We start from the raw sequence: 20,880 nt of genomic DNA, 5'->3' as shown, positions 1-20,880 counted from the left end.
AACAAAGTCCTGACCCTCATGCTTCCATACAGTTCACAGATGCCTTGAAAGCCTTAAAGATGCTTTCTCATAATGTTGTACTTCCTTTAGCATCTGGGGGGAGGAGGGAGGAAATCTTTAATAAATAAACAACTTCAATGTTGAAGGACGGAAAAGCTTTAGAACAGGATTAGGCCACCTTCTGTAACAGGCTACCAAACAAAAAAAATGGCCCGGATGTATTGTTTAAAAGATAAACACAATATAATGTCTTTTTAGCTTACCTAATGATAGACTTAGACTATCATGGTATGTTAAAACACTTGGGGCAATGCTCTGTCCTAGAGCTGAATGCTTTGATGCCGCAGGCAATGTAACCATTGCCTGAAGTGTGTATAAAGTCCTAAATATAAACCTTGGCCCATGAACTAAAATTACTAATGGAATTTGGCTCTAGCCACAGAAAGGGTTTAAAATCTCCTGTCTAAAGCCCTATTTGATCATGTTTCCTTTGCTGGTTGCAGTATACTGTATCAGATACGTGACTACCCAGATTCTTGTGTCGTGCTCACTGTTTTCATTAAAAGTATGTGTATTTCTGTTTAGGAATTATCACATAGAAATACCAGTTTATAGGTTATGGAGCATACATGCATTTAGCTTATTACGTCCCGGATGTATTGGCCAGTGGAGCCTTACTGCTGACAGCCATGCTGGGTTCAGGGGGACTCTGTGCTCAGGCCATGCCTGGAGTCACCAGCCACCTGGGCCTGGCTCAGATGCCAGATACCTAGAAATGTTTCACAAGTGACCAAATTACTCATTTTCATCCTGGTCAAAATTTCTGGAACCGCCCCCCCAGGGGATATGTCTTGGAAAGCGTTATGTATAGTAGCTCTAGTGAGAGCAGAAGCAGCAATTGAGCCTTCTGTTCAACCTTCTACATGTCCCAGACTAGTAATTTTCGCTCCATTTGCTCCCGTAAATCTGTTGCGAGGAAGAACAGACCCACAGAGGACTGATATAGCTGCACATTAAAAAAAAAAATTAAAATTAAAATTCCCCATTTGGTGCGCCAATTTTTTAATGTGCAAGGTTTAATCCTTGCCGGCATGAGAGAGCACGTGGCTGTTGCCCCTCCCCAACCCGCGCCGGTCGGGTCGGAAGTTAAACACAGACCCCGGCTAAAATAACAAGAAATTTAATACAACAGAGTGATAGAACAATCTGAACAACAGTATCAATGGTCACAACAATAAACAGCAATAACAGTGAACCAGACAAACGATATACAGAGAAATATCGCTAAATGACCACGGAGCAAACCCGCCACGTGTATGGCAAAAACCAAAACCAGAAGCGAAAGTAAAAAGGCTCCGCCCCTGGACCTGACGTCAGCATGGTATGAATAACCCGGCTGGAGATCCCTTCCCCCTCTCTCTGCTGGGGAAAACTTTACTCTATCCTGGCTGAACCAGGACACCCTCAAATTTTGCCAAGCCTTGAAACATGCAGTACTGGCACACACAGCAGTCATATCCGGGAGCAAACATAGCTTAAAAGGATCTTTTAAGTGTTTGGAGAATTTTATAATAGGACCATGATGTGTTACATTTCAGGCCAATGACGTGACAGAGATGTGCAGTTAATGGTTTAACCTTCTTTGCCAGGCTAAATTAGAGATTTACTATCTTTTATAGATAAACTAATGCCACAAACTTAGAGCAGCAATTGTATTTTTCATCTTAATTGGCAAGTCCATCATGAAAATTCTTTTATCCTTTATTCATCTGAATTCCCATTTAGAGTGTACTGTTCTACATAACTATTATAGCGTCCTTATTCTGATTTTAGTCTATATTCAGATAGTACAATGATGTGCTAAAACATGAGCTTTAGTGTGCTAGTTTTGAAGAAAAATTTGTTCCCATAAAACAACTATTGACAAATATCAGAATGTTGTGAATGTATCTGAAACACCAAGCAGCTCTTTAGCTAGCAAAAAATACTGAAGAAATGAGTCAAATTATAGATTGTATACAGTTATTTTAAAAAACTATTCTAAATGTATCCCTTTTCCATACAGATCATATTCTTTATATAGGATATAGTTCTTGAGAACTGGAGGAAGTGGAAACTTCTTCATGGATGACAATTTCTGGAGTCTCCTTAACCCCAAGAGTTTACGTATTTTCAGGCGACACAGATGTTTCAATGGGCGAGGGTTATCTAAAAACAATAGTGAGAGAAAAATGGTGGAAAAATCAATGCCATTAACAATGATCGTAAACTAGTTCACAATCTCAAAACATGCTCTAATAAAATTAATATAAAAATCTATTTCCTTGGGATGTTACTATTTTGCCACTTCTGAATAAAATACCATTCTTTTCACATCAGAATTGTGATGATACACAATGATGTTACTAGCAAAACTTTTTCTGTCAGATATCTGTTTAACATTACTGTCTCACTTTTGGAAATATGCACACTGTACTGTTTCCAAAGTACTCATCTGAACACCTAAACCAGGACTTTATTTAGCATAATGAATGGTAACTGATGAATAATTTCTTCTTTCCCTAGGTGCACATCTTAAAAATTGCATGTTGAGGCCAGACACAGCACCTTCCATTTCTGCTGTATCAGTAAGGCACCAGGACCAGACTTTACCATGCTTGGGCCTGTTGAGTCTTCTAAACAAATACATCTTACCAGAATATACATCAGTCAAAATGCTCAGTTTAATTTAGCCTTCCTGAACATAACAAAAACTTTCACCATAGTTAAGACTAGCAAATTATTTGGATGTTCCTGTGACACTAACAAAAAGGAGTTCCTCAGCATGCCAATGAAAATTACTGAAGCAAATTTAAATATGGGGTACAAGTTTTAAACCTAAATATTTTGGTTTTTAACAGCTGATGTTAAATCAATTTCTATTTTAAATTAAATTTAAAAGTCAAATAAAATTAATTCATGCAAAGAGAACATTTAATACAGTCTCCAATATATTTTTAAAAATTAAGATAGTTGAAAACTGGTCATTTCACCTAAGGTGAGTGGCTCTGGTGTCACCAATGGTAGAAGGTCCAGACTAATGTGAAGAGTAAAGTAAAGGTCCAGACTAAAGTAAAGCATACATTAAAAATATTATCCAATTATAGTACTAGTAATGGCAACTCCAGATGTCTATCATGTAAACTGGAGTTAGGAAATGACGGTACACAGATTGTGATGGCCCACTCTTTGTCACCACCTAGCACCTTGAACATAATGGGATCTAAAACATGCTCTTACAATAATCTTTGAATGATTAATAGACTTGAGAGATCAAGGAAGCAAAAAGAAGGATGGAAGTGTGAGCAATATTCCTCAATTGTCCCACATCTGTGCAATGACTGGTGTTACATGGGTTAATGAGTTTGAGAATTACCTCAGTTGTCTTGCTTAACTAAAAGGGCTTCCCACACAACAATGACATTCCTTACGAGATTAACTTTCACCAGGTGCATGTTTGCCATATTCCAGTCCAATTAATCAATTTAGGACCAGTGACAATAGATAAAGATCTGTCTCAATGTGAGGACTGGATGACAGGCACAACCTGGATCTTAGCTAGTACATACTGGGACTTCTACAACACTTCGCATGAATGTGACTTCACACAAGCAATTAAAGTCACCTATAATAAATCATAACATCATTAACTGGAAGTTAGATATTTACCCAATATCTGACGTATCTCCGTCCATTCTTTCTGTGTTTCTAATACAAACTTAATTTTTGTGCATAGAGGAACGTAATCCATGTAATCTATAAAAACACGAACCACTTTTCCTGCTAAATGTTTCAACCAGGGAACAGCAATAAAGTCACAGAACTGAAAGGGAAAACATATCAAGTTATAATTTCAAAATCTGTGCTGAAGAATGGCAAAATAACACATTTTAAAGCAAATACACAGGATAATTTCAACAAAGTATTAGCAGTGACCTTTAACAGTCATAAATTGATGCCTAGGTAGGTAACTTTAAAAGCCATTTTCTTCCATGCTTAACTTTTGTGATACCTTAGTTTGTCTGTACAGGCCTGAAAGACAGTAATTATTATAACATTGCTATAAGTTGTGGCAGTGTTTTGTTCAACAATACCTATTTGGAAACACACCTACTCTGTTGGTTAGGACAGAAACAGAAATTCCAGAATCCTGCCCCATGATTTCTTAAAATGTCCTTCCTAAATATCTAACATATGAACTTCAAACTAAAACCACTCTATGTACATAAATTTCTCTATCTCGGAGTAGAAAATGAAAAATAGCTGGTTTATCTTTAGAGTGTTTTAAAAAAGAATTTTGCTAGTATGCTAATCTTAATTCTGCATAATCATCTGGAATGTTTAAAGCTGGCTAATGAAAAGAGCAAAATTAAGAGAATGAAGGAAGGTTATGTATTTACTGGATTATCCTTTACTACAGAAGAAGTCCACCCAGGGAGAATCTCTTCCTCTGGAGTTGACCACACAAAAGAATTTCCAAAGATATCTTGATGCATACAGTCAAAACACATCTCCACATTATATCCATGATTGAGCAACAGCCTCAGCATCACCTCATCATTCAAAGCATACTGAATGGCGCTGGGGAAATGCGTATCATTAACCAACATGAAGTAGCAATTGACGTTTGCTCCGTAAGACAGAAGCAGCCTTACAACTTCATGGTTGCCAGCTCTCACTGCCACAAGAAGACAGTTTAAAGGATCCTTGTTTGGATTTGACCCTGCTTTGAGCAATATTTCAGTGCAAAGAATGTCATTGTTAGAAACAGCAAAATAAAGTGCTGTTTTCCTTTCATCATCATAACTATTTGAAATATGTTCAGCCAAGAGAGTATTGACATCAAAACCATTTTCAATGAGGAGCTCTAGACACTGCGAGTTCTGGCCATCTGCTGCAGAGTGAACAGGGCTTAACCCACTTTTCTGGATTGAGGTTTGGGACGTGACCGGAATGAGATACTTCAGGGCCCTAAAAAACAGTGAATAAAACTAGTTAGGCATCGCTTCCTGCATGAAGAAAATTACCCTCATCCAGCTATATACTAAATTACCAGCTAGACACTTTACACAGGAAGATCCGAACAGAAATGCCAGTTTTGAGCACTGTCAAATAGGACCTCTTGTTTAAGTTGTTTTAACTTAGTTCTAAGGCGTATGTTTTGCATTTTGCTTTGTTTATGCTAAAAAACACTTAAAAGTTAAATAAAACTGATAAAGCAGGCACTTCTGAAATACAAATGATCTATACATTTGGAAGTTTATGACAGTCTTCTTCAATATGACCTTGTGCCACACTGCATCTTAAAGAAAATATAAGTCCAAGCTCATACTCACAAGTAATGACCTTCATAAGCTGCTTTGTGTATGGGAAGCAGTCCTGCCTTAGTAGGCACATTGCCACTTCCTCCATATTCCAAAAGAAGGGCTATACAGTCTGGATTACCACCTCCGGCTGCTTCAAACAGTACTGATGCACCATCATCTGCTAAGGCCTGGACATCTCCACCTTGAAACAGAATACAGAGCTTATAACTATATCCAAAAATATTTGCAGATCATCATAAAAATAAGCCCAGAGTACTTTCCTCTTAGTTTTCAGACATATTTAAGTTAAAACTTTACTAAAACAAGAAATACTTCTTGTGACAAATTTAAAACTCAAAGGCAGAACAAGAGTTGTACAGATACATGTTCAAATGCTCACCTGAGCAGGTTCTGCTTTGACCTTGTGTGTTATAACTGAGAATTTAAAGAATTCTGGCATATTTCAAAAATACTGCATTTCATTAATTAATGCCAAAATAATTCTGTACAATGAATGAAGGGAGGAAGGGGAGGGCGGGGGAGTAAAGAGAAATAAAGAGAAATACTGCTTACTGTACAGCAGTAAGTCCTTCTTGACTGAAATGGACTGTTATCAACTCTGCCAATCCTCTCACATGCATTATGGAAATGTGTAAGCATCACTTCATTCTAGCAGGAAAACTCATATATGGTTCCTTTCCTTCCAACAAACCAAATCTTCTCCTTCATCACTACTCTTTCCTTCCTTCCTTTTCCATGATCACCCTAAAACACCTGAGCAACCAGGCAAGATGTATGCCAGTGCAGAAGTGTATTTCCCTTTTACCTGACTACATACCTTTATGAATAAGATGCTCCAGGACATCACAGTGACCATATTCAGCAGCAACACCTAATGGCGTTACTCCATATCCATCCCTAAGGTTCACATTTCCACCATTCTTCAGAAGAAGAGCAACAATGTCTTTGCGTCCCTGTTTTGCAGCTTCATGCATTGCTGACCAACGTTTTACGCACGGCTGGTGAATACTACAGTTGTGTTTAATCAGAGTGGATACCATTTCAAAAGAGCCCCTTCTTACAGCTTAAAGACATTTAAAAAATGAATAATAAAATTACATTTTCAGTTATGTTGTTTTGAAAGTTAGAGACATCTAATAAGTTTAGAAAAGCTTTTCCTTGTGTACTGATATGAGGAAATTAAAAAGAGTTCCAGTCCTAGAAGTCTGAGAATCCAATTTACTGGTAAATAAATGCTAATATCAGCTGCCTGGGAAATCAAGGTAAACCAATACAAGCTAGAAAATATGCCAGTTTGGAGCACAGAGGGCAAAAGCAGCACCTCTTCAATTCTGAGAAAGCAGAAGGAGGTATATCACAAGGAAAAGCAACAATAAAAATAACATAATATTTGAACACAATCCTTACTTCTAAAGTTGGTGCAAACATTCCAGTGTTCCCAGAAAATTCCACTTGTGACTTTGTCACCCAGTAACTCTAACCCTAGCATTTACTGTTGTCAGCCAAAGTATAGTTGACATTTGTCATATTTAAAGGCCATGTTCTGCCCTTTGAGGTTCCAGGTTTGAAGTTTTCACAGATAACTACACCTGCAAATTATTTACATAATTATAGTGATCCTGAGTAAGAGTCTAATTAACTACCTTCTGGAATAGCAGATCTCTTCTCTGGCTGGTGAGGCAGCTGAAGGAGATCAGTGTCATAGGGTTAGTAAATTTAACTTTTGTTAATGTCCCATTATACAAGTAAGAAGTTTTTTAGGAGGCAACACTCTTCATAATTATCCACAACTGCTTTGGAGTAGCGTATTACCAAACATACCTGGAAGCAGAAGTCATCGCACTAGATAGATACTTCTTCAGCATTTAACTTTGTGCTGAAGAGCCCTTTAATATTAAAAGGAGTAACTAAACCATGAGCATCATCTATTAAGTGTTAAGCACCTGATCCCTATTTCACTCGACTAAGATTGAAATGTATGATGAACGATATCTACTTCTACATTTTCAGTGATAAGTAAAACAAAAACATAAAAAGGATAACAAACAATACAGAGCTGACAAGCCTCATTTTCAGGAGTTTGTACAGATAAATATTTAGGAAAATAAACTGTCATTATAAGGGAGAAAGGCCCTTTTCATAAGCTCTAGTTAACTCTTTGCAGGATTCATTAAAAGCAAGGGCTGAAAATAGCTTTAAAGTTTTACAGACATAATTATTGAAAAGAGCTGAAACAATGCAAAGCAAGACATTGCAGAGGAACCTTCTAGAAATGCCTCAGGGTCTTAAAATGTTAATACGGTAATCACATCTGAAGAAAGTCAACAATTCAGAGCTGAATATTTTAATACTGATAATTGTATTATATATTGTATTTTCTTATATTGTATTTCAGATTCTCTTCAGAATAATAAAGATGTTTTGACATTCAAAAGAAATTAAAGGTAATATGGCTAAATTACTCATGTACAGTAAAGCTTATTTAAGTCTACAAATACCATAAAATCTTCCAAAGGAATTACCTTTCTTTAGACTGGGGTATTACCTAGAAACATAGTTGAAGCTTATTTTCAGCGTAAGAGGGAAGAGAAATAAGATGGGAGATTGTGAAATTGAAAATACCTGTCTACTCCTGAAGAAATCATCTAACGAAACTAAAAATCTCCAAAAAACTCCAGACCTCCAGAAAAAGTACATTCAAGTTAAAGCAACAGCTTATTCTTGTACCATCCTTGTATCTTAAAATGGTCAAATAGGACCAGGTTGGTAGAGGCCTTATAGCACCTGAAGAGACAGAGAAGGTACCTTGAACAAAAAAAATAGGTTCAATTTTCTTAGGAGAAGCTCAACAATTACCTGAAGGAGAATCTTTAAGATGAGCTCAGTGATCACCTAAAGCATAATGAGTGCTGATCTGAATGTTGGGTACATTTCATCAAGTGCTGGGCATTTATTTTCATCTAAAAAGATGACCAGCATTTAAACCACACAAGCAAAATGGAGTACTCAGGTGAGTACTCAACAGAGGGAAAGCACTGCCATTCACTCTGCTTAAACCCGGGGAGAAGAGGCAAATACCGATGAGAAGTGGAGTTTCTCCTTTGTCATTTGTGGTATTGGGCCAAACACCCTTTTCCAGCAACGTTCTTACATTTTCCACAAAGCCAGTTTTTGCTGCCAAAGTTAATGGTGTTTCTCCATCACATGTTTTGTATTCCCACATTGTTTTATAAGATGCTAGAGGTAAAAAAGTGAGAAAAGATAAAACAAAATTGAAGCACAAAGCTGTTAACACATAAAGCAGAAATCCTTAAATACTAAGCCTTTATGAAAATTACTTGTAATTATGTTTAACTTAACCCAACTAGTACTGCCAAACACAGTGAATGCTGAACAGTGATTTTTGCTGTGTCTGTAGGTTTCTGAACAAAATGTTAAAAATGGTCCAAGTTCTTTGCTAGTGTGAATTGATGCAACTTTCCCAAAAGAAAATTTGCCTGAATATTTAAACAACATAAGCAAGATGCTCCATGGAGGATCTGATCATACTTTTTTTAGTAAACATTTCTAGCCTGTTGTGGATGGCTGTTTATCGCTCTCTGTTTCTGTGCTGCTCCCCTTATCTTGTGAGATATTTTTATCTTACTCACCGTCTAAAATGATTTCAAGTATTTGCTGAATTGGCTGAGCTGCAGCCTCATGCAGTGGAAACCACCCTCTTTCATCAGCTTCATCCAAAGCATATTTCTGTTTCACAAGTTCTTGGAGCCCAAATACTTGACCTTAAAGATCCAACAGATAAATGAGATGCAGTTGGAAAAATAATACAAGGTAAGCTCAGTCTTGTGAAGGGACTACTTTATTTTAGGGTTTTTACCTTGCTTTATGGATGCTACAATTTTCCTATTTTCCTCACTAGGTGGTACAAAACTATAAAAAAAAAAAAAGAGCAGAAATAGAAAATATAAACAAAAAGTAGATGCATTGTATTATTTATTCAATATTTTCCGTTAGGTTCTCATCTGAGCCAACTTTTCTTTGAATACATCAGCTACAATCTTGATTAGCCTTGTGACCTTACGTTACACCTGTTCTGTGGACCTTCAGAGTATTCAAAGTTCCTGAGTTAGGCACAATTCCTGCTGCAGGCTGATGTGATAAAACAACTAATTTGGCAAAGGAATCTGACATGAACTAAAAAGCTGTATTTTCCCCACACTACAGAAACAAGCCCTTCAGATTCAGAAACCTTAGACAGTGAATAAGAATGTGATAGTGTCAGAATGTCAGTATTCACCAATGAAGGAGAGTGTGATGGTATCAGTAGTACCCTTTTCCCTGAAAAAGAGTTGAAATGTTTTTAGCAATACTTAAACCTCCATGAGATGGAATTTAAAGGCTGGTGCCTGCTAGTTCCTTGAGATATTTTGGTGATAAAAACAATTAAAAAATAGATCAGATTTAATAAAAAAAAAAAAAGAAGCTAAGTAACACGAGTACCCAATGGCTTTGCTGAGAGCTTTCGGTGAAGAGGGAGATTCCAGTCCTACAACAGCAGCCCCATGAGGACCCAAACCTTCATGAGATCCCATAAGAAATGAGGAAAGGTTAACAGTCCCCCAAGACTTACAGTTCTACGTCCTTCTACTTCAGACTGAGCAATCTACAAAATGTATTTATGGGATTATTGCTGAACAGCTTTATTAAAACAGAACTTAGCTTTGCTTGACACGTACACTTTTCATAAGAAGGTAATTGGCCTGAAAAGCCAAGGAAAGTATTAGTTTAGCCATGTGAATCTCATTTCCCTAAGCTATAGATCAGCTGAGCCCTACCTTTCCTAATCCTGAGAACCATTCTTAACCATAACATTAATATCATATATGAAACCCTGCTTGAACACACCTGTGGGTTTTGCTGTTGTTCTGGTTTGGATTTTTCTTGTACATGTATGTATCCAAGTACACAGGGAAAGACTGGGACAATTACAGAGCAGACAGATTACTAAGAAATCCAAATTTATTGTCTTTAAAGTCTGAGATTTAGAAATGTTTGAGAAAAACAAAATCAACATTTCTACTTTGTTTACTCTTTTCAATCATTGCTTCAGACAGCGCTCCACTGAGAAAAAGGAGTAATAGTCAAACTAGGAACATAAGGAACTAAATATTGATGTCTCAAAACACTGTTAAAATATGGTATAATCTCTAACACATGGAATTGACAGTACCTGTCATTATAGCTGGAAGACACTGGTGGTTTGGCCCCATTTGATTTTTGAATGCTAAGCTGTATGGCATACTCAGTGAGATCTTCATCCAAATCTTCTCTTTCATCCATTTTTTACAGTGAGCTATAATGATGAGCTATTTTGAAATACACACAAAAAAATACCACTAAAGATCATATCTTAAAGTATTTTTTATAATAAAATCAGGTATTTCCATAAATTTAATATAATAATGTTTTGGTGAATTTTTTCCTATTTAAAAATTATAAAATTCCTGTTGAAAAATGGTGACAGAAAAGAAAATAACCCTGGAAACATTTAGTCTAAACACGCCATTTGGGAAAAGCTCTTTATTGTTCACATACTACATTTGTCATCTACTGAAAAATACTGGACAATTTGTAAACCATAAAAGAACCTTTTCCTCTTTAGAAAGCTGTGGTCATCAATTCAGTGAATATATGATTTCCATGCAAGCATGAATAACGAAGAGTAAACAAAGTTATCACCTCATGAATTATTCCTATCAAACAGGCATTCACAAAGAATTAATGAACACAAACATATACATTTTAAAATTATAGACACAAAAAAGAAATACTCAAATTGTCTGAGAATTATTTACAGATCATCTGCAGTTCAGAATTAAACACAACCAGTTTTAAGGGTGTTCACACATTGTACTTATTCAAGATTTACACAAACATCAAATTATTTCAGAGAAGTTCTGATCGAACTCGTTCTTTTTTATGGGGAAAAAGCATTTTTTCCCACTTCCTTCATGCAGGGTGGCACTGGCAGCAGATGCAAGATGGATCCACCAACCAGAGCCATTTGGACACAGCATTTCGACATGCCAAAGCCCACAGCATGTCATTACAGTTTAGGTGGTGACACATCATCCAGTTCTGTAATACTTAAAGTGGGCTTATAAGAAAGATGGGGACAGACCTTTTAGGAGGGCCTACAACAATAGGGTACAGGGGTAATGGTTTTAAACTAAAAGAGAGTTGATTTAGACTAGGCATTTTTTACAATGATGGTGGTAAAACACTGTAACAGGTTGCCAGAAGCATGGTAGATGCCCCATCCCTGGAAACATTCAAGGCCAGGCTGGATGGGGCTCTGAGCAATCTGATCTAGTTGAAGATGTCCCTGCTCATTGCAAGGGGGGTGGACTAGATGACCTTTAAAGGTCCCTTCCAACCCAAACCATTCTCTGATTCTATGAAAAGTTTTCAGCTGTAACCTGTATTCACTTCACTCCTGGAGCTGAATGGGGATGTTTTCTCGAACGAAAAAGTAAGGGATTTGAGGGAGACAATACCAAATGCAAAACCTACTTTATGTTACTATAATAGCGTACAAGATTTTTGGACTTCACAGGTAGTTGTACAACAAAATATTACAATGGCCTCATGTCATTATCACTTTTAGTGATCATATATTTAACCCCGCCCCCCAACCAAACAAACAAAAAACCAAACCAAAACCACAAGCACTTGCAAATCTTGCTTTATTTTTACACTGCCAAATCATGGTCTAAGAAAGAAGACTAAGGACTTTGAGTCTCTGCATTACTTCTGCAGTCATGAAGTTTAATGGACATTCACAGGAGTTTGGAACACAAACCCGGGTGATGGTCAAGCCATGCCAGTTATTATTTTCAAGGTGTGAGAGTATATGGAAGGCTCACTGGATCAGTAACAGAATATGTCAAACCTTTTAACTACAGTCATCAGCTTAAATTCAGTCTGCTTATATTGTCAACTTTAACTATGGATTATGTTCACTATGTTTTTTATGTATGATATCACATCAACCGAATGCCTTGCTAGTAAATTATAATTGGAAGCTCAGGAATGTTCTTTACAACATCTTCCTGTAGGTTCTTGAAGTGTAAAGTGTAGTATTTAGATATCATAAAAGACATATAAGGAACAAAAACTTAATATAGGCCTAGCTGTACCTACCTAGGTTTTTACAAGTGGGCTTTGCTTTGGGTTTTGCCAACGTTTTTCTGTTTGATTTGATCTTAGTGGCTTAACATCTTTGTCCTTTAATCAGACTTGGGACACTAGATGCTGAATTATTTTTTAAAAAAGTTTTCAACTATTAGTCCTACAGTTCACACTAATGTACTGTATCTACCACACATAACACTTAAAGTGTTGCATAAATATTAATTATACTAAGCATCTGTTGTATGCTTCTCAGAGAACAATCACTGTGTGCTGTCCTAGTCATTTTGCAAATAGGAAAGGAACATTGTAGAAAATACATGGAGTCCGTTTTCTGAAAAAGATCTTCAAGGGAAAGTGCTAACCAGACTTCTTTTTAGACTGATTTCTTCATTGTGCCCATAAGTAATAGGTCAATCAAAGCACCACAGCCAAGGTTATAATCCCGTCCACAAATATCTTACTACTTGGCATATTATGAGACAGCTTGCAAACCAAAATGAAATTAGTAAGGACATAGAGTCATGTTAACTCAGAAGCTAAAGGTCTCTTGGATTCCAATTCCCACATAATGTAGTTTCCTCACTGAAATGCTGGCGTTTCAACCCCAAGCCCCAAATTAAGGTTGACATATGGGTGATTCCCACAGCCCTTCCCAAAGGGGGGGGTGAGTTTGCCTTTAGGCTTCCCCCCAGGGAGTGGCCGGCCTTGCAGGGAGAGCCTTGGGTAAAGGAGCCCCAGGTGTCTGCATTAAGTAAACAAGGGTCAGGTGTCCCACTGAGGGATAAAAGCTGGGACCCCTTGCAGGAAGGGGCAGTGTCTGTCTGTGAGGTGGATGCTCTGTGCAGAGTTCCCTGTTGGGGAAGGACCTCCTGCCTCCCTGGGACTGGGCTCCAGTCAGGTCTGGCTTTTGTAAACGCAGGCTGTGTAGAGATTCAGTATGTGGCTTCCCTGGTCTTATGTGTTTGGTTTGTTGACTCGGTTGTCTCCTGTCCCTTCTATGGGAAACTGCATTTCACCATTTATTCCACCCATTGTTGGTTGTGCAGTATCATTGTTGGGGTCAGTGGAATTGATGTCAATTATGTATAATCTGACTGACTTGTTTGTACCCCCAGCGCTCACCCATGTGCTCACCCTTTTGTATCAAATACAGTTTAGTTACTGGTTCATCTTTATGCTGGCTGTGTCCTTTATGCTAGGCCTGATAATTGGCAAAACACTCACCTCTTTCAATATGTGCTGGAACTGCAGCCCAGGTTTTTAACCGCAAGGATGGACAATCTGAAGGAAACTGGACAAAAATTTCCACTTCAGTCCCATTTTCTTCAAAGGAAAAAATATACAACTCTGGTCTTGAACTGCCACCTCTAATTGTAAAAATCTTCCACAAATAATAATAAAAAAAATATTAATGGACACATTTTCTTTTGGGACTTAGAAGAATAGACATTCATGTTATTCATAAAAGACAATGCTTTTCTGAAGGTCTCTCTGTTCCTTCCTTTTGTGAAGGCTTCAGCATAACAGTCCAAATGATTTCACACACAAGTCAGACTGATGAACTGGTCAGCACAATGCAGACACACCTACCAAAATCTTACACATGCTACCTGATGTTAAATCTGCTGCACAACATATAGAAGTCCTCACAGTTATCTGCTGGCATACTGAAGTTTAGGTGTAACTTCTCATACAAAAAAGATTTCTGAAATTACAGAGAATGATGACTGACTGACATCCTGTTGAACAGGATGGACAATATGAACTTCTCTAGAATTCTAAAAAACAATGGTAACAATGTTCTGAAACTCTTAGGATCCAAACAAGCTTATGAAAGCCTAGCAAATTTGTTGCAGGAAAAAAAAAAATAGTAAGAAATTGTGTTTTGTTTTGGGTTTTTTTTAATGTTTGCTTTATGCAGAAAGGAAGATATCCCATGTCAAATTCCCAAGGTGTACTACAAAGCAGCAACTTCAAAAAGCTACACAAAACAAAGCACCTGACCATCTTTTTCTAAATGCTGCCACAAGTTTCTTCTAAACCATAATGTAAAATTCCCATCATCAGTAAGGCCATGAAACTGAGCCTCTTTTCTTCATCTCTTGCTGGTAATGCACTTCACTGACAGGCACAAGAATTCTGAGTCAAGGTTCTTTTGAGCATTTATCTACACATTTTCATAAACACTTCTCTAATTCTCATGGCACCTTAAGGCTTCCATCATTTAACCCACAAATACACACTGTTCTGAAGACTGACAAACCTTTTAGACAGCAAAGATAAAATCTCTCTTAGACTAGCAGTTATAGAAGTGTATCTAAATAAATTAATCTACAACATCTCCTACCATCAGCTAAAAGTACAGGACATTTTAGAATAAATTAAATATTTCACTGGTAGCTGGGAGGTGCTCCAAATGAGACCAAACAGTTAATTTACATAAGAAAATTTATTAAGGAAATTTGGGAATAAAGAAATTAAGGAATTTACTAAGAAAAAATGTAAAATCCTTAATCTCGTATTTCTTCCACAACAGCTTAAAGGCAAACACAAGCTATCTTCCCTTTCTTCACACCTTTTGTTTTGAAACCCTCCATTTGAAGAATTCATGCCATTGCTGAAATTTCTGAAGCATCTTTTTAAAGAATCATGCTCACCCTACCAGATCCACATGAGTGGATCTTCATGCTCTGCATGCCCTACTGACATTGCTGTCCTTAGGAGAACTGAAACTGAAAATTATAGTACAGACAATCATATTATATTTATCTTTGAGCCTGAACCAAAAAGACTCCTGAAGACTAATATGGGCCTTAGATTAGACCCTCACATTGCAAAGTCTCTGAAAAAAAGGCTCTTCTGGTGTATTACAGAATCTTTATGAAGATGTTCACTTATGGTTTAGTCCTGTAAGGTGATCAATACCCTACAACGTCACTGACTCCAAGTAGAGTTAAGAGCACAGAGCATCTTGCAGAATAGTAATTTAATAAGAAAATCCTTTTATTTTCAGAAAAAAAATATTGCCTTTCTACCTCACATTTATCTCCAGATTACAGGAGGAAATCAGTTTCCAGGTCAACATAGAAACTTGCTTTCTTTTTTCCAGTCATACAACATCCATACCCATTTGGTCAGCAATCTCCTACTTCCCCAGACTGACCATGCCTCCAGGCAACACAGAGCTCTGCCTGAATACACACTTAACCAGAAAGGTCTCAGACGAGCAGTGTTTCAGAATTGTCGGGTGTATTGTTTTCAAATTATCTTATCCCACAGAAATTAAAAATATACTATAGAATGAGAAAGTCAGTCAGGTAGCAAGTGGCAGTGACATGGCAGAGTAAGTATAAGGCAAACAGCTCACCACAGCACAAGTGCTGGACACACTGCCAGGGGTCTATACATGCTTTGAGAGCCTGATTTGCTGTATCACTGCTTGTAATATGCTGTGCTGAAGTGACAAGGTCTAACTGAAGCACAGATGTTCCACTAGGATCACAGAGGAATATAATAGCACGGCTGGTACACTGAACATCAGCAGCAGACATTTCTGCCACATTACCTGATGTGACAATGAAAAGGCTGAAAAGCTCAGCAGCAAAATCTTCTTCCATTCACCTAGGAAAGTTTCACATTTACCAGACCCAGGCACTAGATCACTAGAAACAATGGCAGATGTTTAATCTAAGCCAGTTTTACTTTTTGTATTACCAAGAATATTTTCCTTAAACAACATTCTAAATAGTCTGATATTTTTCTGGTATTTTTTCCATTTCTGACTAAAAACTAGACATTACTTCTTGCTGTTTTCCTTAAAAAAAAGTTTTGCTCTCTTAATTAAGTTTCTTAATTGAAAAAACCTGAGGTACTTGTTAATCATGGAAGTTGCATTTTTCAAAGAAGTGTATCAAGCATTCATTGCTTTTAAACACATAGATATAAAGTTAAGGTTATGTGAGTGTTAATGTTATTCTGATTTCTTATCCTTAAAATAAACTAGACAATCCTAGCTTTGCTCTCTATAAATAGAAGGCCCTTAGACATGCAAACAGCTTATTCATAGCAAAAAAAAATAATTAATAGCAGTCTAAATTTGGACTCAAGTCTATTAAATATTACAGTTTTAAACTATTTCTCTGTTAGTCTTAATTGGCGAGCATATAATATATTCTCACCTTTTCAACCCATTATCTTGCCACTGTTACTCTGGGGCCTGCATTTTGAACCGCCAGGAATGGTGCCCCACAATCTGATGTGTCCTGTGATACTTCTAAAATTAAATACGCAGTTGCTAGATAAATTAAGGTCTGACCTTGTACAACTGTAACATAAGCAGACTCGACCCACAGGAAAGTATTACACATGACTTCTCTAAAATCTCATCAAATGTAACACAAGGTCTGAACAGTATAAGATGATTATCTGTGCCCTCATTGATTCAACAACTCTCATTAAGAAAATAAATTATTTGCCAACTTAGTCTCAAGGGCTACATTAACAAAATCTGATAACATATGCACATAAATTAAAACAATTCTGAGGTTTAGTGTTTAACTAGTTGCAGATCCTGCCATATTACATCACCAAACACTCATCTCTCCCTCTGAAGCTGCTAGGATGCAAAGCTTTATAGATTCAACGGCAGCCACTTACAGTACTTATTTGACTAGATTCAGTACCTTGAAATTGGACAGAGAAACAGGAGGCTCAGCACCACAGAGAGCAGTGATGCGAGAGCAGAATAACCTGACTGACACTGAGAATAGCTGTACCCAGCAAGTTAAATCACAAGCACGGGATGTAGAAGCTCGATACGTACCACTGATGCAATATCTCCATCCTGTTTTAGTTTTAACCAATTAGTTCCTATCTTTATCAAAATGAACAGACAGCAAGGGAATATAACAAAGTGAAAGAACAAACTTCCAACTTAACTTTAATTGTTCTCATGAAATGAAATTGTACACTGTGAACTCTTCTGCGCCCCATGATTCACTTGCATTTATAGAACTCTAAAACTGTAAGTTAACTCAGGCACTACATGCATCTCATCTTTGGACACAAGATCAAGGAAACCATTTAATGATGATAAATACTCATTGCAACTTCTTTTGCCAGTGCAACCTAAGTAAGCATGGAGAACCTCCAAAAAAATCTGAACAGATGCACACAGAAACAATGCTGAGACCCTGCTCTACTGTTGACTAAGAGGTAAGAACAGAAATATATTCTTATATAATTAAAAAATACCTAAAATGTATATTTATAATATATATAAACAACACAAATGTTTTAACTGCTTACCTTGAATTCTTTCATTTCCTTTACATAACCAGGACACTATCAGAACTTGTACATGTCCACGTTATGAGCCCAGTATTGTTTAGCTTTTCAGATATTTTTAATATTTTGCATTGCTATGTAAAGTGTCTGATTCTGCTCTTGAATAGTTAAAAGGTATAAATCCATCAGTCAGCTATGTTGATGCACATAAAGTCAGAATAAATGAGACTCTTCTCCAGATACCAAAGTATATGGCAATTAACAAGACTTCCCAGTGAGATAAATTCATTGGCGAGACCAAAAAGGGAAGAGAAGTCACAGCTATAGCAAGGCCTTCTTAGGGTGCCTACGTGCCATGTATTAACACACAGGATAATACTCCTAACAGAGTACCCAGTGCTACACAGATATTAACAGTGAAATGCTGTGTTGGTGGTTTTAGGGGTTTTTTTGGCTTGTTTTCAAAACCAGATAATTATTAAATGTACTCTGATACTACCTCTTGTGTCTTGAAGTTGTCATATTTTAAAAAAAATTATCTATTGAAACAGCTTGGGGAACTTCCTACTGTGTCACTCTGTGTCACATGCTTGGGTTGTCTAAACAGACAGAACTACTGTTTGAATGATGCTAACTGAGCTAATTTGTCTAAAGACTGACAGGCACAGAACAATTTGTGTTGTAGTCAGTTAGTGTAAACATAAGATAGATCATCTGGTTGGACTATCACAGAGAAAGTAAAAATGCAGGGATGATACAATAAAAAAGGCAGAAATTTTTAAACAATGTAATTTTGACAGGAAAGAGAGATTCTCAGTGCCTTGGAAAGAAACCCCAGGTCTCTCTGATGCAATCTCAAAGAACACTTGGAAGTGGTGAAGCACAAAACTCTGAATTCTGATATAAACTGTATTAATAACTTTGCTTTAGTTGTGGAATGGCAGTGGTGCATGTCTTATTAAAAGGCTGGCTTTCAGGGAGAACTCCATGATATTCTGAAACTCAGTTTGTTGCGTATGTTTACCAGTTATAGAAAACAGGAGCTCAGGAGCAGGCCAAAGGAATTAGAAAGATAAATCTGTCCAGAATAAACACTATAGAAAGTTACACCACAATTATTATAAAATCTTACTCACTATGCAAAATTCACCCTTTAACTTAGCAGCTAGGCCATAAGACAACTGGATCTTCAGATGAACAACATGTTCATCTCCACCAATAAAACCAATTAAAATTGTCTTTTAATTGCTGTTTTCTCCCACTCTCTCAAGTCCCTTAACTGAGTTTTCTATTTTCTGTCAGTATTTTACAGCTTTTTGCTTTATTAACTCATCCCATTAACTCAGTTACCTATTTGCCATATTCTATTACACTGATGCTTAATTTTCATTCTGCAGTTAATTACCTACTTTTAATATAACTTCTTGGTCAAATCAATCTCACGGTTAAAATTCACAGAAGGTATATGCATACTTCTGCTTATTAAACAAATTCCAGAATATTTATGACTAATCTCTGAGGTAGAAAATTATCAGCTTCAGGAAGACCTGACTGAGACATACATGCAGTTACAGCCTTGTAATATATGAATTTTGCTAAAAATATATAAACTCCTAATTGTTTATAAGCTTCTGCATTATTTCTAAATTAGACCCTATTCCTAGGCATAAAAATGCTTAGTTACAAAAGGTATCAGTTATCAATCAGAAAGTATTTTTTTATATGTATGTTGCAGAAAACTAGAATTCATGTACTATAAACTCCTACAAACCCTCAACATGTCAGTGTGAAAGAATCACAGAAGCTGACACATATTCAAATCACATCTACTAAATGAAAAACTCACCTTGTGTGGACATAAACAGCTTTATCTCCCAAGTACATATCACACAAGACTGCTCTGAGCAGCAGCCAAACATATTTCTGAAGCTTTAAGGCTTGACACAGCTGTATGACTCATGAAAGGGAGCTTTGAAATCAACTCTGAAGCTTGGACTACACTTGGACTCTGTAAAACATTCTGAAAAATAAGTCAGAAATTATGAACTTATAGTTCTGAAAACTCATTACTGGCAGTTATCACTTGGCAAAAATCAGCTGATTTCGAGTACTGTCACCAGCCACACAAAACTCATCAACCAAATCTTTACTAGAAACATGCTGAAAATCTGAACACAACAAACAGCACTTACAACTTGTGTGTGATACATTTCTGGTAAGCACATCTTTCAACAGAGCATTCCTCATCTAGAAACTGCTAACTTCTGCAAACTGACCATAAGCTACCTTTAGCACTTCCACGTAGGCAGCCTAATAGGAAACTTTTATACTTAGAAGGGATATTGAAATCTACCTAAGTACAGCAAAGCATTAACTGTAACATACTGCTACAGCACACACAGCACATCTAAAAGCACTGGGATCCAAAACCTGAGCTGCCTTTCCCTCAGACGCCTCTCATGAACAAAGACTGCGCACGGGCCAGTCTATGGCAGTTTCCGAGGCGCGGATGTGCAGCAGGTCTGGCATCCCCTCCCCACACCGGGACAGCCGGGACACACTGGGCAGCCCGGCGCTACACGGCGGGGAGGGAGAAGGAAGACCACCCCTTAAGGTGACAGCAGGAACAGGTTTCTTGGTTAGCTGGTAGGTTAGTATCATACACATGGTACAGACTTTAGTACTGGGGTCTTACAAAGACTTTGTATATAAACATGTATACTTTATAGATTTAATTGTTTATTATTGGTGACCTTGAATGTTACGTAGTGGTATGAAAAAAATAGTGGATCTTTCTTGACACATCTAGGTTCTTTCAAACATTTCAATGGAAACAGTTCCAGACTCTTTTGAAAATTTCTGTTAACTTACAAGTTTATAAGCCCCGATTAAAATATCCAGACTAAGATCTAAAGATACTTTGCAAATTTGCCTTTACTCATGTTTTTTCAGTACTATTAAGTTCTTGCAAGTTTAAAGATAGGAATATAGCTGTGTGACTGTATTTGTTTACAGCTGCATTTGTTAAACGTTT

General features: G+C 37.0%; 1 protein-coding gene across 7 annotated transcripts; it reads right to left on the bottom strand.

Annotated features, from left to right (window-relative positions):
* Positions 1-1,467: 1,467 nt before the first annotated feature.
* On the bottom strand, positions 1,468-20,404 carry ASB15 (ankyrin repeat and SOCS box containing 15). 7 transcript variants are annotated; one of them, XM_026868251.1, is made up of 11 exons: positions 19,693-20,404; positions 18,871-18,889; positions 10,597-10,732; positions 9,244-9,296; positions 9,017-9,148; positions 8,445-8,603; positions 6,184-6,429; positions 5,376-5,547; positions 4,440-5,010; positions 3,709-3,862; positions 1,468-2,208 (listed from the first exon to the last, which is right to left on the bottom strand). In XM_026868251.1, the coding sequence occupies exons 3-11, from the start codon at positions 10,704-10,706 to the stop codon at positions 2,036-2,038; spliced, it is 1,770 nt and encodes a 589-aa protein (XP_026724052.1). In that variant the 5' UTR covers positions 10,707-10,732; positions 18,871-18,889; positions 19,693-20,404; the 3' UTR covers positions 1,468-2,035. The 7 variants fall into 7 exon arrangements, with proteins under 7 accessions (XP_026724052.1, XP_026724053.1, XP_026724055.1 ...); XM_026868252.1 differs by lacking the exon at positions 18,871-18,889 and having other exon boundaries at positions 19,693-19,854; positions 20,039-20,404; XM_026868254.1 differs by lacking the exon at positions 18,871-18,889 and having other exon boundaries at positions 19,693-19,854; positions 20,232-20,404.
* Positions 20,405-20,880: the final 476 nt, after the last annotated feature.

This window comes from Athene cunicularia, assembly GCF_003259725.1.
Source record: "Athene cunicularia isolate RWA chromosome 1 unlocalized genomic scaffold, athCun1 chr1_part2, whole genome shotgun sequence".
Classification (NCBI taxonomy): Eukaryota; Metazoa; Chordata; class Aves; order Strigiformes; family Strigidae; genus Athene; species Athene cunicularia.
The sequence above is the reverse complement of the archived record's forward strand: the minus strand, read 5'-3'. Positions and strand labels throughout refer to the sequence as shown.

What these genes read in the sequence shown, in the direction of transcription:
- ASB15 (XM_026868251.1), bottom strand. Translation starts at nt 10,706, where the DNA reads ATGGATGAAAGAGAAGATTTGGATGAAGATCTCACTGAGTATGCCATA. An exon ending in TCTTCCAGCTATAATGACAG is followed by an intron (nt 9,297 to 10,596) that starts GTACTGTCAATT and finishes TTTTTTTTATAG; the next exon opens with TTTTGTACCACCTAGTGAGG. An exon ending in AGAAACTCCACTTCTCATCG is followed by an intron (nt 6,430 to 8,444) that starts GTATTTGCCTCT and finishes AATGTCTTTAAG; the next exon opens with CTGTAAGAAGGGGCTCTTTT.